Raw genomic sequence first — 22117 nt, forward strand, 5'->3', positions numbered from 1 at the left:
AACATTGTCCCAGTGTCACACAGTCACTGAATTATTGTTTAAATCACATCAGGCATGTGCTTGTGTTGTTGCTTTCTTGCAGAAAAAAGGGAAAAAAGCTGTCTTCTTTCTTTTGTTCCCTTAGGGAGCTGAGCATTGGTACAACTACACTGGCTGCATTGAAATAATTGAAATTAATAAGCTCAGAGGATTTCACACTTCCAATGCCATTGCTGGGAACAACGTCGAAAACTGCAAGTAAGGATACATTTAATTAAGAGCTTAGATTTCTCTTCTCTCTCTCTCTCTCTCTCTCTCTCTCTCTCTCTCTCTCTCTTGCCTCCCTCTCTCTATACAGTGTGTGTGTGTGAGTGAGAGTGTGTGTATATATATATATATATATATATATATATATATATATATATATATGTATATATATATAAAGTAGGCCAGGGAGCGGGGAAATACAGCAATATATAAAAGACAATAAATATATATATATATATATATATATATATATATATATATATATAAAAAATAAATTTGTGTATTATTTTTCCCCCTCTTCCTAGCCCTTTTTATGCCTCTTGGACATGTGTTCCCCTCAACCCATGCATATAAGCAGTCACTTATATATACTGGGTGCTATGGAAACTAATCAGATTGCCCATGCTTGTGGCAGTGCCACTGACGTATTTCAAAACAGTTGCATGTTCAAACAGACAGATTGTGGGTTGGTGGAAAATGTTAATGTTTCCACATGATTAGTTAATGGAGTAACAAAAAAAAAAAAACAGTAGTATTACTGTACCTGAAACCCATCAGTTCAGTCCGGGCTGTGGTCTTTGTTTTCGCTGAGCTTGACACATGGTCACGCAAGGTGTTACAAGATCCCAGTCAGGTTTTCATCTTGCTCTGTTTGATTAAATGCAGAAAAGCTGTATTGTGAAATTTCCTATTAAAATTGCAAATGTGTGTAATAGTGAAAGAGCATTTCCACACATAGTGTAATGAGAACTCACAGGGACTCACACTCATTGGGACTAAACAGCTTGCATAAGAAAACCACCACTGAGACTCATTAGAAAAAGTTGATATGGCAAGCAGTGAAAAAGATAAGATGTAACAAGTCAAGATTTACAATGTTCCAGAGTGTTGGAAGAGTGGAGTTTATAAAGCGGTGCAGCCATCATGCATAACGGCCACTGTACAAGCCTCTGGTGTACAGTGGCCGTTATGTCAGTGCTATGACCTGGGGTTGCTTCAGTTGGTCAGGTCTAGGCTTAATAATGTTATGTGGCAATAAAATAAGCTGACGACTTAAATGTGCTGAATGATCTCATTATCACATCTATGGAGTTTTCCTTTATGAAGAATCATTTTAAATATTTAATCGTTCGGTTTTTGAACTGACCACCACAGTGTGCACCATAATCAAAGCTGGAGGTCTAACAAACTTTTAAACTGACTGCCAACCTTTTTCCCCCTAGATAGTGTACAATGTAAGCAATCGCAGAAACGAATTCATCTCAATGAAATCATACATTTAATCTTGAAAAACAATTAAAAGCCAGGAAAATAAATAATTTTGATAATTTTCATGTCACCTGTAATGGTGAACCATATTCTGTCCTATTCCTTACATATAGACCCACTCACCAATTTATTAAAAACAATATGCAATCATCTAGTCAGTTATTCGGATGACAGTAGCCTAATGCATAAATAATTCAGGCACAGTTTAAGGAATCAGAACAGAGAAAAATGTGGTATTAGTGCCTTTGACCTTCTCATGGTAGCTGCTGCCAGACAGTCTGGTTTGAGTATTTCAGAAACTACTGATCTCTTGGGATTTTCACTCACTGTAGTCTGTAGAGTTTACACAGAATAGAGTGAGAAAAAAAAAAAACGGCGAGTGTCAGTTCAGTGGGCAGAAACACATGTTGATGAGAGAGGGCAGAGAAGAATGGCAATACTGGTTTGAGCTGAAAGGGAGTCTCAAGTAGAAAAAACGAAAACAGTTCCTTACGGGCCTCTGCTAAAAAGCAGCAACCCGAGGCTACAGTGGAACCGAGGGACGAGGGCAGGCCAATGTGACTTTAAAGTCTTTGTGGTTCAATTTGTATCATGCATATTAATTCTTCTGCTCAGAAAAGTGTTCTTTTTGTCTTAATTTCCCATCCTATTTGTTCTCCATTTTCTTGCAGTTTAAGTAGATACAATTAAATTCTCTTTAAATAGGCTTATACGGATATTTATGCTGAATAGATTGTACTTGGTTCTCATACAGTATTTACTGTACTGTAGCACAGATCATAGTAGTGTGTTTTGGTTATATCTCACATTAAGAAAAGCTGACATTATACATCAAGTCTGAAAGGGAGTACTTGGTGAAGGTAGGATGCAAGCCATCATGCCTCATAAACCTCTAGTGTTATATTTTCAGAACACTCAGACTACAGCTAACAGCTCGAAGGGTAAAACAGGTTGATAAATTATTTTACCTCTTATAGCTTATAGCCAAGTTGAATCCATGAGGTGTGAAATGACTGATATGTCCCTGATTATTCGATCACTTTTACAATCTTTGTGAGATAAGCAGATGTTTGGTAGCAGTCAGATATTTTTGAGACGTGTAGCTTTTTAGCAAAACTAAACCCTTTTTCAGATCATCTTGTAAAAACCTTAGCATTTGTCCTGGACATGGTTATATTTCTTTACTTTGTAGGGCAAAAGTGTCTTAAAGCATTAGGAGTATAAGACACATTAATGGAATGGAGTTCTAAGTTTTATGCATATTGCTTAAGCGCTCAAGGACAAGAAACCCACAAAAGTAAACAGGGTTTCATGCTATGAGCAAGTGATCAATTCTGAGTTTGCTGCCTGGTATAAATCTTTACTCCAGATAATTTAGGGTTGAATACATTTATAATCTGGTTTGGACCTGGTGATGCTAAGCATTGAAATTGCATTATTTTCATTTTACGAATGGGCAATTTTGTCATTTTAGCATTTTGTTCTTGTTTGGAGGAGATTAGAGAGCCTGATATCCACTGCCCTTTTTATGAGACCTCATTTAGTATGTATTTGTTTTTGGACAAACAAATAATTTTAAAGCTATATACATGTCCGCTACATTTTGTTTTGAGATCCTGATATTACGCCGTTATATCCTGATGGAGTAATTGGATTGGACAAGAGGCATTCCACAAGTGGCGATATAGAGCTTAACAGCACTTGCCAGTTTAATTGCTGTAATTTGCATCACAATTATTCTAACAAGCAACTGTTGAGTACAACATGGGGGAAAGTAGCTTGGAACTGTCCATAGTGCTGAAAGGAGGAAAGAGGGAAGAGCAGCTACTTGTTAAAACCAGATTCAAAAACAGTTACGAAAGCACTTTAAGCAAGAAAATACATCTAATAATGTGAAAATATTGATATGACAGATAATGTAAAATCTGATATCTGATAAGGAAAAATCTTCTTTTAAGTTAGTCTGCATTTTGTCTTAACTGCCTGTGTTGTTTTGTTTTGTTCACAGCTAATGTGAGCTGCTAAGCTAACTAACATCTACATACCACATAACCCTGATTAACAGCAATACTTGTTGTGTGGAACAAAGAATTGTATATCTCACATAGTGCACTAGTTTTGTATTTTATGCTATTTGGGATTCAACCCAGTTAGCTGATATTCTAAAGTGGGATAAGTGGAAATCTAAAGAATTACAGGACTGTTCACCGTGTCCATGGTTGTACTGGTAACAGTTTAAAACTACTTACACCCGTTAATTACAGTATGCTAATTGTCAGTCGTTAATAACCCTTAATTTTTTGCGCGGAAAGATGGAAACATACTCACAGTGCCAAAAACTTGCGGTAAATCATGATGAACCGTAGTTATGGCCACTGCGCGAAACCTCGTGGTGAGATAGGGGTATAACTGAGTTACCAGCTCAACACTGCTTCCACCAAGCGTCTTAGTGGAGCAAAATACGTAATTGGTTAAATAAACGAACAAATATTAATCCATTATCTGTTGAGAATACTGTAAATAATGTTTGTAGAACTCGCACCTACTGTATTACTGCATGGCCTGCCTATCATATCTTTTGTTATTTAGTACAACAGCACTGTCACTTGTGAAATGTTGTCTAATTTTGACAGCACAGGAATAATTTTAATAACATAAGGAAACTCCTTAACATAAATTGAATAATGTGTTAAACAGCTTACATATTTACACCACATCTTTATGGAAGACTGAATTTTCCCATTGTAGTCTCTTAAAAACATATTTTGTGCAGAAAACCGAACCTAATATGTCTTTAAAAAAAAAACTGAAACACTTAAGCCCCTTTAAGTCATCTGTAATAAAATGTCTCCTTTATAGTTAAAGGAGACACATAAATAAAGTTTTCGCATAAATAAAAACGAGTTCCTAGCAGGTTTCTTTCCTGCACTCCAGGATGTTTGTGTCGTTCCCACAGATATGACCACATTATTGTATAATGGCCCATTTAATCAGACTGCAGACTTACATTCTGGTCTACTTTCTTTTTCCTCTCTAATGGGCTATCAGGAAAGAATGTAGGTGATGTGAGATGTGTTCAGGGTAAAGAATGTGCAGGAGCAAAATACACAGGTGTAAGCTATAATACATAAATTTTAAAGGGTTTCTAAAGCATTTATATAGCTAAGGTTGGTGATAACACTAGAGTTAAAGATATGTTTTAAAGATAACACTAATGCTAAAGATATCTGGTCTTTATGTACATGACACTGGCAACTAAAACCAAACGCTTACTGAAGAAGTTGGCCTAATTAATTATGCAAGTTGGTTTGTGCAACGCTTTTATATAACATTCTTATCATTAATGCTTTAAGTCTAGAGCAGCATAATTACTGCAGAAATAGCTAAGGCTTAGAAAGCTGAGGAACAGAATGTAATCAGGTATGTATTTACAGTAAGGTGGTGTCAGAATTTCTATTAGTTAAAGAATGACACCTTGTTTCTGTCTCATCATTTAAAAAATTTACAAAAGGATTGCTTCATTTTAGCAGCTATAAATAATGGTTTCCTCAGTAGTAGTCATATTCTGTGTTTTGTTTTTCTATCCACACCCTAATATTTCATTGGGCCGCCTTTTGCATTGATTACAAAAGTCTGCCTGAGTCTACCTGAGTTTTTAATAACTAACTGGACTCCATATTAACATCAATTAACATCAACTGTTGAACTGCCTGCCAACTAACAAACAGTATGAATGCAGATCAATTCCTGCTCTCTGTTTCACCCAAATGAGGATGGGTTCCCTGTTGAGTCTGGTTCCTCTCAAGGTTTCTTCCTACTACCATCTCAGGAAGTTTTTCCTTGCCACTGTCGCCCTCGGCTTGCTCACCAGGGACTATCTGACCTGATCTATTTTGATTCATACACATTCAAATTCCATACAAACTTAAATAATTCTTTTGATTGTGTAAAGCTGCTTTGGGACAATGCCAATTGTCTATACAAATAAAATTGAATTGAAAAATTACAGCCGTGACATTTATTTTTGTTCATATTTGCAAAAATTTTACTAAAAGAGCTTGTATTGGTAATGGGAGAGTCAGATCCCTGTGTAAAGTCTTCTCCAGCACATAATGTATAAACATTTCTCAATGAGGTTAAGGTCTGGACAGTCCATGTGTCAAAATGATGTCTTGTGCTTCCTTAACCACTCTTTTCGCATTGACATCTTGGAATATGCCTGTGCCAAATAAGACAAAATCCACTGGTCGTTGTATATTCAGATAGTCAGCTGACAACATTTATTTTATTTGCCGTATAACATTGCTAATCCATTAGAAACAACCCCAGACCATAACACTGCCTCCACAGGCTTGTACAGTTGGCACTAAGCGTTTTGTATCCTGATGCGCCCCTTACTTTGGAACATCTGGACTCATCAAACCATGCGAGCTTCTTCCGATGCTTTACATTCTTTATGCTCTAAAGCATACACAGCTGTTTAGTCCCAGTCTCTTAGGTTCTCTTAACACTACTGTATGTGTGGATGTTCTACTGTTGTGTTTTTTTGTTTTTGTTTCCTTTTTTTTTTTTTGCAATTTTATTTCACTAAGTGATCTCCCACTTACTGTAGATGTTTTTCTGACCACATTTCTTCCTCATAGATGATGGTTCACCACTATCCTTCCAAGTTTTTCATAATGCACTTTACTAAAACCACAGGATACATCTTCTGACATGGTTGATCAGAAGTTATTCCCTGCGTCACTTAGGGTTAAATTAACAGCTGGTCCATATTAATCACTGCAGTAATTATCCAATGGAAGGCTTTTATTTATCTATTCGCACAGATAAATCCAGGTAGTGGGTTGTTATTATGGCCATACACTGTACAGTATGTGTCAGAAACTGCAAAGCCCTGTGCTAAAATTTCAGATGTCAGAAAGCTTACCTCTGACTATGCGCCTGATTGCCCATGTTGTACAATTTTTGTCTAATGTTAAGAGAGCTTTAAAGTTTCTAAGAAATGGTGAAATGTTTATACAAGCGAAATGCATCACTTGTGTTTATGGGAAAATTACAGAGACAGGTTTGGTTACTCAAATGACTAGTCATTACAACTGTAGTGAGCAGAAAAGTATCTCAGTGAATAATTGGACACTCGCATAATTGCATGATTGGATAATTGCATGAATGTGCAAGTGTTGACATAAGGCAGGGAGTGTGTATGTATGTATTTTAAGTAGAATGTAAAATTGATATGTCAGAAATACACGAGAAAGCACATATTGCTTCATCAAAATACCACCACAGGTATCATTATGTTTTTTCTCTGTAAAAAAAAAAAAGAAGAAGAATTTTTTTTTTTTTTTTCAAGAGGCTTATATTATAGATCTGTCTTATCAGTATTTTTTTCTCTTGTCTGTTGCCTTTTTGTTTTTATTCCGGACACCCCTGAGTACAGCAATACAACACAGGTCCTGCAGAAATCCTCACCTAAATACTAATGCTGTCTTGTGTTTTATCTTCTGTAGAAATTGTGTTAAACAAATTGACAATCTAAGCAGTACAGATTTTTTGACTCCTTTTAATATAAAAGACATTATGTATTTTTCAGGTCTTCCTGGCATCAGGACAGCCTTGTGCATGCTGCTGTATCCGCCGATGCGTTCAGTTCTCCCACTGGAGCAGGCAGCATCAATCTTCTGCCAACTGTGCCCTCACTGGCATGCGCCGATGAGCCATGTCTCAATGGTGGCATGTGTCATCCTCTGTCCATGCCAAGTGGTGCTGCATCGTTCTTCTGTAATTGCCCTCTCCATTACACCGGCCGTCTGTGTGAGAAAGGTACCATACCCTAAATCAAAACACTTTGTTCTGAAGAATATTAATCTTTATTTTTTCACCTGTGCTCCATAGTATGCTTCGTTGGTTCGTCCCCGGACCCGAAAAGCGTTTAGATGTATGTGACTTTATGTTGAACTCTGAGTTTTTTTGTTTTTTTTTTCACTGAGAAGTGTTGACTTTTGTATGCCCTGTATAACTGGAAGCTCAAAAAAAAAGCCTAAACATTGCAGCTGGGCAAACACTATGGGCGAACATGCTAGGCAACCAAGCCTGTGATTGATCCTTGCAAATGAGGCAATTATCCAGGCTTCACTCGCATGTTAAACATGTCAACCTCAACCCTCAATTTGTTTAATGATCTCACTTTTTTGTTCCTTTTTTCTTTGTACGTGCTAAACTAAAATAGTAGTTCTTTCATTCATTTTATTATTAATTCATGTACTTTCAACAACTGCTTACAATAGTTTATGCATTACTTAGCAGTAGGCAGTCTTCTTCCTGTAGGTCACGGGAATTGCCATTAAATTTTTAATAGCACCACCTGCAGTAGTAGAGCATTTATTGGCGACTGCCGAAAAAGTATGTAAACTCTAAGCTGTGAGCAAAAGCTCAACCCATGTTATAGATGTTGTCTCTGTAAAAATTTTGAGGACTTAAATCTCACACAAGTGTGGAGAAATCTTTAAGTTACAGTACTTAAGACTATTGCCTATTCCTGCCTTCAGATTCCTTGGACAGGATTACACTTTGGATTTTAAAAAAGAATGGTCTGTTAGATTTTTTTTTTTTTTAAAGCAAGAATGAATGAAATATGAGTTTACATATATATATATTTTTTTTTCATTTTTTGCAAGATTTCGTGTAGACATAGCACCATGGCTCCCAAGAATGTTAGGAAGGACAACAGCAAGAAGAAAAGGGAGCCACCTTCAGTTTAGTTTTTTAAGCAGCCGGTGCCAAGAGGAATTATAAACTAAGGTTAAGTGAGATTTAATGTCTATTTATTTTAGATTTTACTTTATTACCATGTTTTTTCTAAATGTTTTGAATATTTTTATATGCAAAAATATGATTATATTGTTGGAAATTGGTAGTATTGGTAATATTTTTGAGTGGCTGGAACGGATCATCTGTATTGACAATATTTCCAATGGGAAAATGCGTTTTGCAATACGAAATGTCACCTTGAGAGCTTTGTATGCAGAGGGGACGCTGTAAATGCTATTGAAACATGAATTTATTCATAGAACATTAAAATCATAGTATCTTAGCTTTATACTGTAATATAAACTGAGCTTATATGAGATGTATAAGTGACATGCACTGTTGACAAGGTAAAACTTACAATATAATATTATTCTGTATGAGGTGAAGACCCATTTTTTTAAAGTACATTGTTTTAGCATGAGACCGTACATTTAAACTTTAGTTTGTTCGAAACTGCTATCCTACTATATGCAAACCTCACATCGATCTCATTGGGACACATTTATCGCATTACAGACTGACTGTCACTCTTCATCTGGCAATAAAAGTTGTTAATGCATTTCAAACGGCACAAAGGTGTTAAAAGCTTTTTTCTCTTCTGCCCACATTTTCAGCTTTAACACTAAGGACAGAGACAATTTGTAAAGATTTAGTATTTCTTTTCTCCTGACATACGAGAGCAATCTTTTATTAGTTGCATTAGGTGTGCTGAGGGGAGAGAAAGCTTGAAAACTTAAAAGTGGCCGGTCCTCATCGAGTTCAGAGCCACAGCTCTATTAGACTAATTGTGTTTTCATTGTATTTTCTACTGTGCTGCGCTATCTCAGTTTCGTGCTGGTGTCGATAAGCCCATGCCCAGGTGTGAAGCTAATTTGCTGAGCCCCAAGTTCATTCTATAGATTTCTGTCAATGGAACACTCGGCTCTTCTCATGCAGAAATAACTGGCTATGAATTAATTAAAAATAATTTACTTCCGCTCTCAGTTTTTGTGTTGCTTTAAAAGACCTGCAGCTCGGTCTTGCTTAGTAGAGCAAATATTATGCCTGGATCTGATCATTTACTGTATATAGAGACCTTATATCAAGGTCGTCATCTGCCTTAATTTTATTGCCACATAACGTTACGGAGAGACCTGAGACCTGAGCAACTGAAGTAACCCCAGATCGTAATACTTCCCCCAGGGCTTGTACAGTGGATGCGCTGCATGATGGGTGCATCGCTTCATGCGCTCCCCTTCTTACCTTGACACGCCCATCACTATGGAATACGGTCAGTCACTCATCAGACACATGACCTTTTCCAATAGCTCCAATTCCAATCTTTGTGATCCCTAGTTAATTAAATGTTTTTTCAATTTTTTTTTCAACAAATGTTTCTCTTATGGCCACACATCTGTTTTCTGCTATAAGTTATTTTATGACCAAGCTTTTCTAATCATGGTCATTTATGATTTTTTTCTGATGGTAAAGTTGACTCTTCATCATGATTTTTATAGGTTTAAATAATGCAATAGACAGTTTCATGCGCAAAATGTAATGTTTTTATTGCGTACTTTAGGCCAATAATTTGAACCCCCTACTTTTTATTATAATTTTTTTTTTCTCACTGGTATCTGTGAAGGTAGCTGCAAGGAATTAATTTCTATCATAAGCAATGGTTTACAGGCATCATGTATTTTTTTCCCTTGTGCCTCTGTGGATCACACTTGTTTGTCCAGTACATCCCACGTCGGATTGTTCTGCTGCCTTTCTATCACGGCCGGCATTGACTTTTCTGACGAGTTGCGCCTCATTGGCTTTTTTGTGGGATCGGAGAGGCTGGCCTTTCGTCCCCCCAGGCTTTGTTGAGCTTGGGTGCCCATGATCATGTCACCGGTTTACTGATATACAGTATAGTCTCATATCGATGTTGTGCGTTTCACCTGGCGGTGGTGTTGATGTTATGGCAGTATAGTATATGCTGCTAAGTGTCGTAATGGCCCTAACAAGCACGGTCATTAAGCTTCAATTCTGAAATTTTCATTGAGTATGAGTGTGTGTGTAAGAGAGAGAAAGAGTCTATGTGTATGAGATTTTTGCCATTTTCTGGACAGGTTTTGATATAACCTATTTTTTTGTTCTCAGCATGGTGCTGGGTGAGATCCCTTTCATCTTAATGGTGCCATTGCTTCTCAGAAGGCTCCGTCCCCAGAACAAATTTGTCCAAAGACTGACACTATTTGTAGAACTTTAATTTTCCCTGGGACCAAAATTTCTGAGAAAACATCTCTTTTAATGTTAGATCACACAGAAGGCAGTGCTGAGAATGTTTTCACGCTCAGCGGGTGAGAGTCTGCAGTAAGTGACATTGCAGGAGGATCGTATGGTATGTACCAGCATATACCCTGTGCTAATTGGGGCCCATGCCGTTTAATGCGCTTTTAAAAGCAGCCCTATGTCCTTCTGCCTCAGCTTGCAGTATGGAAAAGGACAAGTCGTGGCCCAAGTGCAAGCCTCGACTGACATTAACGGCATAACGGTGACTGTTTTAGGTGCACCGTAGCGGTGTGCTGTATGACGTACATGACAGTAAATTGATGCAGGAAACGAGCGTTTATTTTTCTCTATACACACACACTTTCAGTATATCAATGATATGTTGTATACTTTACTGCCCTCATGAAAAACTGTAGAAACAGTCAGCAAAGCAAGGTTTTTATATGAACATACATAAAGAAATGAGCATGTCTTCTTTTTATGAACCCTCTATGATTGAGCGATTTAAATAGAGTGGTTAAGTGAGTGTGATCTGGTCATTTTATATCTTCGGGCATTTGAGCTGACGGTACGCAACAGCAATAAAGTTTTTGTAATATTCATAAACGTCCTCCTAGTATGGACCTTCTGAGCAGGAATATATAAAATTCCATCATCTCGGGGTGAAATGTTAATCGTAATGCATCTTGAAAATCACAAGGCCGTTCAGGAATATCTTTCAGTCTTATGTGGAATTGGAATTCAAATATGGATTTATGCTAATGTCATTCATAGCCTCATTCATAGGCTATACACTGAGACTTTTCATAGCTTGGAATCATACATATTGATTGATGAGCATGTAGTTGGACATAAACACAAATGGGCTGTTGCTGTTAGGCAGCAGGTGTTTCTAGAGTTGGAAAATAAAAAAGGATTAAAACACTTGGTAGTGGTTTTTAGGCAATATTTAACATTTGAATACTTGATGCAGTATGCCTCGCGGAAAACACGAGAGAGAGCTCCTTTTTTTTTTTCCTCCCGCTTTCTCTCCGTCTTGAGCTTTCTGTATTTCGGATAAATCGGTCCTCCTGTGGGAGCCAGAGCCGTGAGGATGTGCCTTACGAATAATGCATAGGCCAAGCTTTGTGTCGGGAAATTAATTAGCTATATAATGTGGCTTTTAATGCAGGGCTTTTGTTTCAGCACGGTTTTGTTTTTTTGGCACAAGTCTCAAAATTTGTGAAAGTGTTGTACTGTATTTAAAATAGCTAATAAATAATACCTTTATGGGGTTTATTTGTTTGTCCGTCTCCTCCGTTTGTCCTTTTTTAGTGTGCCGCTGATGCATTAGGCTAATTAATCGTCACTGTGTCGACTAAAATCGCGTACTTAAATCTTAACATTTAATGCTTGCTTGTTACTCGTAAATCTTAATGAACTAATGTTTCTTTGCGCATTCGCACAGACACAGCGAGCCTTTATCAAAAGGCTGTGAAGGCAAACAGTGCCCTCTCCCCCCCCTACCAATAACTCATGGACCATTTTCCCCCATGCTCTCTCGCCCTTTCTCTGGCACCTCTGCAATTTATTCTCAAAGTGCTAATTTGCAGATAATTAAGTAATCCTTGGAAATGCTATTTGTCTCCCCAGGCAGAGTACAAAAGCAACAGGGGTGCTATATATGAGGGGTTGGATCAGTTGCGTTCCCCGGGGGGAAACATCTTATAATCACGCAAGCAGATTCATTGATTTATTGATTCAGTAATTAATTCATTAGCTTTCCAGGCATTTTTTTTTTTATTCCTGTGAGGTTCTTTTGTACCAGACATGTGGGTTTCACACTCTTCCATCTGCCACCAAGCAGATGTTGCTTTTGTTGTTTCCTTAACCCCTATTAATGAGTTGGTAGACATGAAGATCTGATGACTCGGCGGGTATGCTACTTAAATTGTCTGTTTTTAAGAGCGTTCCTTGTCTCCTTGCGATAATGGGTAATGATTTAATTTAGTATCCAGTAACATGAATAATTTAATCCAATATCCAGTAATATAAATCACTAAATGTCCAGTAAAGGGACAAATAATTTAAGTTAATTAAACATCCTATAATATAAATAACTAGTGTTAGTACCTGTTGTAGGGCAGAACTCTTTTTTCAACTTATTAATACAAAGAAATAACTATTGTAAGATATATGAGTATCTTATGTCTTGTTAACAGTAAGTTGTACTTCTCCGCCGTCAGCCAGATACACTTCCTGTTCAGTAATCAGAGAGTGAATCACAGATGAGAAATCGGAAAAGTAGGTCAGATAAAGATTGAAAAAAAGTTTTGTCTTAAAATGAGTCCAGCAGGTTAAAATTCACTGATACCACTTCAGCGCTGTTATTTAAACAGTGAAAATGTCAAGTAAAAATATTCAGTTTAGCTTTTCTAGTGAAAATGTATTAGTGCAGGTGTTTTAATTGAATTAGTAGCTTATATACTGTATAAAATACATTATTACATTTGGCATATAACTGCTCATAACATCGCTTTTACTCATTATGATGCAGGTGAAATTTTAGGCAGATATCTAAATATTGCATAATTTTCATTAAATTCTGTCCAGCTGTCGATTTAAGACTTACCCTCAGTTTACCGCATGCACAGTACGCTGTCGAAACTTGCAGTTTAAAATCTGGTACAAAACTGCTCCGAACTTCACTGCTACTCAACATTTTATTTCATTTATGGTGCAAGTTTAATTTCAAGCAAATTACCCAAGTACCTACATTAAGTACTGCAAGTTTCATTAACCAGTTTTGCGTGTGATGCTGTGATATAATCTGGTTGGACAAACATACAGACATTCAGATAGAAAGTTTTGCCCCGGTTTCGGGTCCTCCAATGTATGAAATGTGAAGAAATCATTAAAAGAGCGAATATCCAGTAAAATATCTAAACATCATAATTCCTCAATGACACTGTTTATGTATAAACAGTAAACAATCGTATACTCTACCTGCTAGCAGATCATAATACCTGTACTTGTGATCAAAGAGGACCTTTTGAGATTTTTTGTTATTTTTCTTTTCTTGCCATCTGTTTTTTCCCCAACATGCCCTTAATCACTCGTGCCTGAGGCTTACTCGCTTCTTGTATCATGACGTGTTTATTTTCCTCTCTCTCCATCTATCCATCAGGCAGGTACAGTATCTGTGTCGATCTCATGGTCCATCACTCTTGTAAAGCTCTATGCCATTTCTTTCTTTATAACCACTCATCCTGACTGAGAGTAGGTACTATTGTTGGTTTGGGTTATTTTGTTTAATCATTTGTATAGTATTGTTTTTTAGATTAAAAAAAATTGGCAATTAATATGTGACAAGTCCTGTGTACTTCAAATGAGGCAATAAAAGTGTGCTAAATCCAAACGTGCGCAAAACATATTCTAGAAAGTTAGCAAGAAAGTAAAGCTCATTGATTTTGATTAATCAGATGCATGCATTGGTCCCATCTGAATAAACTGAGTTACTTTCACCTGAGCTTAGCATTAAACCCATTAATCTGGCATTGTAAGGCTGCTACACTATAGTTATTTCTTCTTCCTAATACGTGTATACATTATGCTCACTCTGCATAATTCAAATTAGAAACTTCCATCCATCTACGATCCTCTGTAGTCCAACTAGGGACTGTGGAGGCCAATGGTGAACGTTGTATTTATTCCTATTTTTACGACCGTGGAAGGACCTCCAGTCAACATTCATACGCACAAATTGCACACTAAGGTAACACCAATTAGCCTAATCTGCATGTCTTTGGACTGTGAGAGGAAACCAGAGTACACGGAGGAAACCCCCAAGCACAGGCAGAACATGCAAACTTCATGCACAAAGACCTCAGGCAGAAATCATCAGGTAGACATTTTTGGTGTTTTTTTTTTTTTTTTGTGAATGGTTCCCACAATGTAGCATTCCTAATGAAATATTAAATTTTTTAACATTAAGGAAGATTTATTAATAGGATTACTACTTAACTGTTTTAAGGTAAAACGCAAGAATCGATTATTATCGATCCATAATAACTTGGAGAAAGCCAGTTATATAGTTATAGCTAGTTAAATAATTATATATATATATATATATATATATATATATATATATATATACGTGGCAGTAACAAACAAAAAACACTTGATTATTAGACAAAACCTGTTTTTTTTATAGAAATCATTTAAATATAGCTTTTAAAATATAGCTGTCAGTGAAAAGGTTGTCATTTGTACAAAAATAAAATATATTTAATGACTTGTGCAAATGGTATTGAGCCACACCTCATTTCTTCCTATTTTGCTTCCAAAGATGCAGACTTTCTTGTATTATTAATGTAGTCTTGAGGAATACTTCTCCAGGCTCTCATCTTTTTGGCTCGTGTTTACAGTGCAGTCCCTGTACTACTGTATACCTGAAGCAGCCTTTTTGTTTGTTAAGGCTACAGTGACCTATGAGTCATTCAAGCATAAAAGCATCTATAATTAGTATACTGGTGATGCTGAATGCTGAGTGGTTGAAACAGACGAGAGGGGAAACGAGGTTGTGTATATAATCGATGATATTATGCTCTTTATAAATTAAAAATAATTTGGGAGGATGTACGATTAGTAATGATTATAAAGATCATCACCAATCAAGAAGGTTGTTGGAATTTTTAGTCTGACTGTTTGTTCACTGCATCCCATTTTCTGGATGAGCTTAAAGTAACATGCAGGCTTTGTTTCATTGCAGTCGGCCAACATGAAGAAAAGATATGCTAATTTTACATTTCAACGGGAAACGCCCTTATATCATATCATAACAAACTGACCTTAAAAAAATAATTAGTTCATCTCAAAATTCAACAGATGGCGCTGTATATTTGTAATACGCGCTTATGAATGTACATTTGAAATCTACTTAATAAACGGAATCTCACACCTTTATTCCACGCAGTATTTCACGGTAACACGTAAACATTTTGGTTCATTGCAAAATTCGACATATATGTATATTTTTATACAATAAATTTTTTAAAAATTATATATAATTATTAAAGATTTCTGTTTCTGCCAGATAGTTTCATGATAGAATATTAGCTATGGTGTTGGTTGTTTAAATTCTCTAATTAAATGCACTATGGAATGTACTGTACAATTGATGTTAAATGTATACCTTATTCTGGGGCGGGGGGGGGGCGTCTCTGTGATTTAAATAAACAAGATGAATAAATCGGTATAATATTACTTTTTTGTAATGCTTAATACATGTAATTTAATATTATTCACAAATTAAATTAAACTATATTAAACGTGCCTCTAAAATTAATTTTTTTGTTTGACATTTTTGGCTCCGTTCTTTTATGTCTTTGACAATAACATAATACAGTATCTGAGAAAAAAAAGTTGCTGTGCAAGTCAAAATAGATAGAAGTTTTTTTTTTTTTTTTTCCCTTGTGTTTATCACTTTTGGGAAAAACAAAGTGTTATATGAGGTTATTTGTTTTGAAAGGGATGTAAAAGGCTTCTGTTAATCGTAGCACTGTTCTTTAGCAACTGTAAGTATATTAATCATTGTTGCTCTAGGTTGATTTCAATTGTACTGTAGCATCATCAAGCTTAATGTACTTTCATGATTTTCTTTTCCACTAGAGAGAGCAAATCACATCGAATGTTTGAAAAGGTCCGTCAGTCTGACTGGCGTGCTGTCTGGGCTGAGCGCTTTATAGGATTCCAAAATTTGCTCAAGCACTCTCTGGGTCCCTGCATGCACACTTCAGAGGCAGCAGCACATCTAAGCAGCTGAGAGAACTCCAAGTTCCAAAGGTTATTTGCATATACTGTACTGAAGTCTTTAGGAGAGAATTATATTCGCTGGTCAGAGGGCTTAAAGTCCTTGCTCATTTGGTTTAAATTACAGTTAACCGTTACCTTGATGAGAACAGGTCCCTATTGCGGGATGTTTATAATTTCAGGGACTGTGACAATCTGGATACACAAACAAGTATAATGTAATTCAGAGAGTACAGTTTGAGACTTCAGTAAATTTTGTCTCTTGCTAAAGTGGTCCATCTAACATTACGCAGGAGGTCAGTGACTATGCTTAAAGTTTATCAACCATGTAAGCTGCATAGAAGAGCAAAAGAGGAGTAGTGGGAGTGGGATCACATGACTCAGTCCCAGACAGCAAAGCACTGGAGCAGGAAATTATTCAGTCTCATTCCCATATTGATTCTGACCTCCTCGAACGCCTCATTACCACCGTCTTCAGCCCTCATAAATGTGCCCCATTGTGCAATGGGACACTTCTCATTGTTCAAATTGTCAGGTTAACCTCTGGAGGGAATGCTAGGAGTAAAACCTGTGTCTTAAACTGAATTTCCAGTCTTTGCTCTTACTCACTGTCTTACTCACCATCTCTTGGCATATATGATGGTATCAGTTACTGGACTCCTGCAGCATCTTGGCTGACGTTATTTTCAGTGCAGGGTTAATGAGGACGTAGCTACTTGGTACAAAGAGAAAAAATGTGTTTACGCAAATGCGCTTCCTGTTTAAAGCAGATTACTACATCGGACACATAAATGTTCACGCCTTTTACTCATCATTGCTGATTTTAGCGCATCACACTCTCAGTTCAGGTATTTTTACACACCTTCAACTCGGACTGCTGTGGATGTGTCGACCTGTGTTATATCTCATAGCGCTGTTTTACATCACTGCGTTAATTGGCGCCACGGTTTCAAAACAGATGAGAAAACTGGTTTAAAACTTCCCGCAGGAAGAATAAACATACTGTAGACTGATATGTCCAATCATCTTCGAAGATTCAGTTTTTCCAAGTTACATTTGCATTCAATTGTGTTTGGTCAGGATTTGGCCATTTTAGGGGCATTACGGTTGTTTCCAAGTGCAACTCATCTGGGATTTGAGTTTTTCTTCTTTGCACATCTGGATCCTGCTAGTTTTACTCTCTTGTTAGAAAGATTATTACAGAAGAGCTGTCGGTGCAATTTTCCAGTCTTGTCACAGATTCTCTCCTGGGGTTTAGATCTAGGCTCTGAGTATGGCATTTTAACACATTTGGGGTCTTGATTTTGAGCCAATGCAGTATACAACTTTTTATGTACCTTGCCTTGCTTTGTCTTTGTCCTTGTTTAGTTTTTTTAATTGCATGCAATCTTGGATTTCTTCGTCTTACCTTTACTATTTTTAATTCTAATACTAGCCATGTATGACCGAGATTGTTTTGATCCTGCCCGTTGTATTAATATACTGTACATCAATCATACAAATCTGTATAACATGCCTGAGAGCACAGTGTTTCACTGTAGGGTAGTGATAAACAGTGTTGGGTTTCTTCTAAACATAGAAGTGTCATCAGTCCAGAGAACCTTTTTTCACTTTTACTGAGCTCCAAGCACACATGACATCTTTTCAATAATTGCTTATTCTCGCCAGGCTTTATGGAGTGTCAAGTGCCTGGAGCCAAAATCTTCTCCCAATTGCAATGTGTATCTCATGGGCTCCTTCAGAGTTACCCTTATCTTCTTGGCTGCTTCTCTGGCTAGAACCATTCTTACTGTGCACTGACATTTGGTGGAAAGACTCCTCTAGGAAGAGTCATGTTGATGCCGTATTCTTTTTTATATTGTACTTGTTGCAATGAATTGCCACAGGATATTCACAGAGCATGCTCAACAGGACATTCAAGATTTATTTCAAGGAAAAGTTGAAAAATAGCTTATTAGAAGTTTGTCTTACAGGAGGGAAAATTTATTCAGTTATAACCCAGGAATTTTAATTTGTAAATAATTTTGCAAACTATGTATTTTTCTTTTTTAGTTATTATGAAATGCTTTTTACAAAAGCATAGGGCAAGACGTGTCATTTGAGTTACTTATTATTTAAAAAAAATAATAATAAATTTGGATTACGACCATCGTCTTGAATGCAGCTTTCGATACTTTGCTTGAAATTGTCCACTTCTTATCAGATGGCATCCTTTAATTCAGTAAAATTACAGGGTTTGTGAGTGCACACACGGCTCTTCTGGTAAAAGAAATCACATGATGACAAGTCAGAAATCTTGGGGGGCCATGGCACATCAAGCAGCATGAAATTCTCTATAAAATATCCGCTGTGTTGTTATGATAGCCTCACGACTTTAATAGTCATGAGCAATCAGATGCCATTAACTCTTACTGTGTACTAACTGTTATAATCTCCCGTCGGTCAAGTATTATGTAAAAACTTTGTTAACGGCATTTAGATTAACATTCCTCAGAAGGTTAGAAAGGCTTTTCTTCTCAGCAGTCAGGCATTGGAAAAGCCTTCGTCTTCTTTAACCATTTTCTTTGTACACATAGGGTTTTATAATGGAATTAACCTACATTTAACACATTACACAGTATGTAAAAAATTGTTGTTAGAAAGAATGTCACAGTCAGCACTAAATGCAGTCAATAATAGTAATGCTATATGTACTGTAAGTGTGTTTATGTATATCATTACAGTACAAAATCTTTGTGCTTTACACTTATAAAAAAAAACTGCATGAATTGCTTTTTCATGCTTTGTGACCCGCTGTGTCATTACTATTTATGTCTTTGCTGACTCACGCTTATCAGTGAGCCTGCCGGGGTTTTCCATTTTGAATCCCATGACATCACCCAACAGAGCTGCGTGACAGCACTACATACATTGCCCTTTGAGCAAAAAAGATAAGGGTTCATTACTGCCACGGAGGATCTGCGAGTGAAGCCGGAGATTCCTCTAGCCTGCTTGCCTGAAGAAGTCACACGGATCTGTCATCTTCATTGAGATAACAGTGGCCTCATGCAGAGCATGATGGGATTCCTTTCTGCCCTTGCATGTGGGTGGAGTGTCAGAGAATGCATCACTCTTGGAATCCTTAAGTAGGCTGTAGCTGCTCAAGCATTTTAAATGCAAACAGTGTGGAGAATTGTTTAAGCACAAGACTGTCAGCGCTAATGATCTGAATTAATGTGCTTGATGAATGAGTGAATGATGAACTGCCTGTTGTTAAATATGTGCCCTAATATGCCTTTAACTATCACAATAATTGACCTCATTGACTTTCATTAATTAGACATTCTTCCTTTTTTTTTTCTTTTTCCCCTTCTATGTTTCAGAAACCACTATATTCTTCCCTTTATTTAGTGGATCTTCATACTTGGAGCTTCAACCCTTTACTTCAGTGTATACAGCTTTTGGGACCATGTCTACTAGAGACGCAGCGATTATTCATGTCACCGTACAAGTAAAAGCTCCCAACGGAACCATACTTTACAGTGAGTATTCAGTTTTCATTGTTCTTCAGTATGTATTGTTAAGTTTTGCTTTCATACAGTGGAAGACACATTGGCACTCTAGGATCTGTATCCATGAAATGCTTCACATACATTACTGTATATGGACAAAAGAATTGGCCAAACCTGTTACTTATTAAAGTCAGGTGTCTCAATCAATCAGGTCCCTTATCCCTAGTAAAGGACAATCTTAATGGTTCAGCATACCAGGACATCATGGACAATGCTATGCTTCCAACAGTTTGGGGAAAGCTCTTTTCTATTCCAACATGACTGTGCTCCACTGGGCACAAAGCACTGACTATAAAGGCATGGTTTAATAAGTTCGGTGTGGAAGAACTCAACTGGCCCAAACACAGAGCCCTGAGCTCAACCTCATGGAGAGCACCTTTTGGATGAACAGGAACGAAGATTGCGAAACCAGTCCTTCTTGTCCAACATCAATGCCTAACCTCATAAATGCTCTACAAAATGACTGGGCATGAATTCCCACAGAAACACAAAATCTTGTGGACAGCCTTTCAAGAAGAGTGAAAGTGGTTATAGCTGCAAAAGGGGGACCAACTTCATATTGAAGTATATGTATTCAAATACAATGTCTTTTCAGGTCTGCCCAAATGCTTTTATCTGCATTCACCTCCGGAGTAGACATGGCCTAAACCAGACATTGATGTTTTTTTTCTTTCTTATTTGTTTTTAATTAAATATGTACTTTACCGCTATGCCCCTGGAGACACTGGAGACACCAGAGGGACATAGTGTCAGCATGGACGGCACGGAATTCTGATTCTTACCTGTATTTAATCTCTGATCACTTCTCACTTGTGCACATAGGACGCACGCCCTACACACTTATAACTATCGTCTGGCAAGGCATTTTTAAATAATCACATACATATATGTATCTGCATGAGAATATGCTTTTTGAGATGCTTTTCAGAGGTGTAAAGAGTGCTTATTTGAGTTACGGTGTCAGCTGACAGTTACAAGAAAGCTATTCTCCTCTGACCTCTCACATCAACAAGGCAATTCTGCCCACAGAACTGCCGCTCACTTCACTGGTCGTTGTTGTTGTTGTTTTTCTTACCATTCTGTGTATACACATGCTGTGCATGAAAATCCCCAGAGATCCCCAGCTTCTGAAATACTTAAGCCAGCCAGTCTGGCACCAACAGCCACACTACAATCAAAGTCATGTGAGACCACATTTTTTCTCCTATTCTAATGTTTGACGTGAACGTTAATGGAAGGTCTAGAGCTGTGTTTACATGTATAAGTTTATGTTTATTTACATTATTTTGTTGTTGCCTTTTTAATCCATTTTAATACAAGTCCTGATGATTTAAGGACAGAAAAGGTACAGAATAGTTTCTTTTTAAAACAACTGCAGTTACTCAAACTGCATTTAACAGCATAGAAAATCTGTTGTTTTTCCCCTCTATCATGCTATAGTCAAGGTTTCAGCCTGATCTAATTTCACCTTAGAAACCTTTCAGGGATCCTGACAATGAGTGGTTAAGAAGGTCAACAGACATGACATTCATTAACCATGTTCTTTTTTTTTTTTTTTTTTTTTCAGAACTCCTAGTTCTCACAGCACTGACATACTCTTAATAAACTCTCCATTGCTATGGCCACCTGAGTGCTGATGAGCTTAAAAATGAGTTTGCTGTTGGCATTTAAGCATCTCCTGAGCGCACGTCTATAATAGTGCTCCTCTTTTCTGTTTTAGAGCTGTCCTAAAATACTTCTCTATTAATATGGTCATTAGACAGCTGGAAAAAAACTAACCTTTGGCAGAATCCAAGACATTTAGAAAAATGTATCTTATTTCCAAAATTAAAAGGTTACAAAGAGGTTGTGCTATTCTATAACACATTATTAACATTGTAATATTTGGAGTCCATAAGAACATGAGGATAAGGGGTTCAAATTAATTATCATTAGATAATATTAAATTCTGCTATTCAGTTGAGGCAACATGCTGGTGTAGTGGTTAGCACTGTTGCCTGGCACCTCCAGGGTCCGGGTTCGATTCCCTTCCCTGTGTGCATGTTCTCCCTATGCTTAGTGGGTTTTCTCAGGGTTCTTTGATTTCCACTCACAGTCCAAAGACATGCAGATGAGGCTAATTGGCGTACCCAAATTGCCTTTAGTCTGTGGATATGTGTGTGCCCCGAGATGGATTGGCACCCTGTCCGGGG

The 22117-nt window shown here is 37.1% G+C and overlaps 1 protein-coding gene across 1 annotated transcript in view; it reads left to right on the forward strand.

Moving 5' to 3' along the window:
* eys (eyes shut homolog) overlaps positions 1–22117 on the forward strand; it is a 330983-nt gene that overhangs the window by 218997 nt on the left and 89869 nt on the right. The window contains 3 exon segments of the mRNA XM_053479756.1: positions 125–237; positions 7112–7341; positions 19737–19895. Coding sequence (XP_053335731.1) covers positions 125–237; positions 7112–7341; positions 19737–19895 — 502 coding nt within the window.

The sequence above is a fragment of the Clarias gariepinus genome, chromosome 20 (genome assembly GCF_024256425.1).
Source record: "Clarias gariepinus isolate MV-2021 ecotype Netherlands chromosome 20, CGAR_prim_01v2, whole genome shotgun sequence".
Taxonomy (NCBI): domain Eukaryota; kingdom Metazoa; phylum Chordata; class Actinopteri; order Siluriformes; family Clariidae; genus Clarias; species Clarias gariepinus.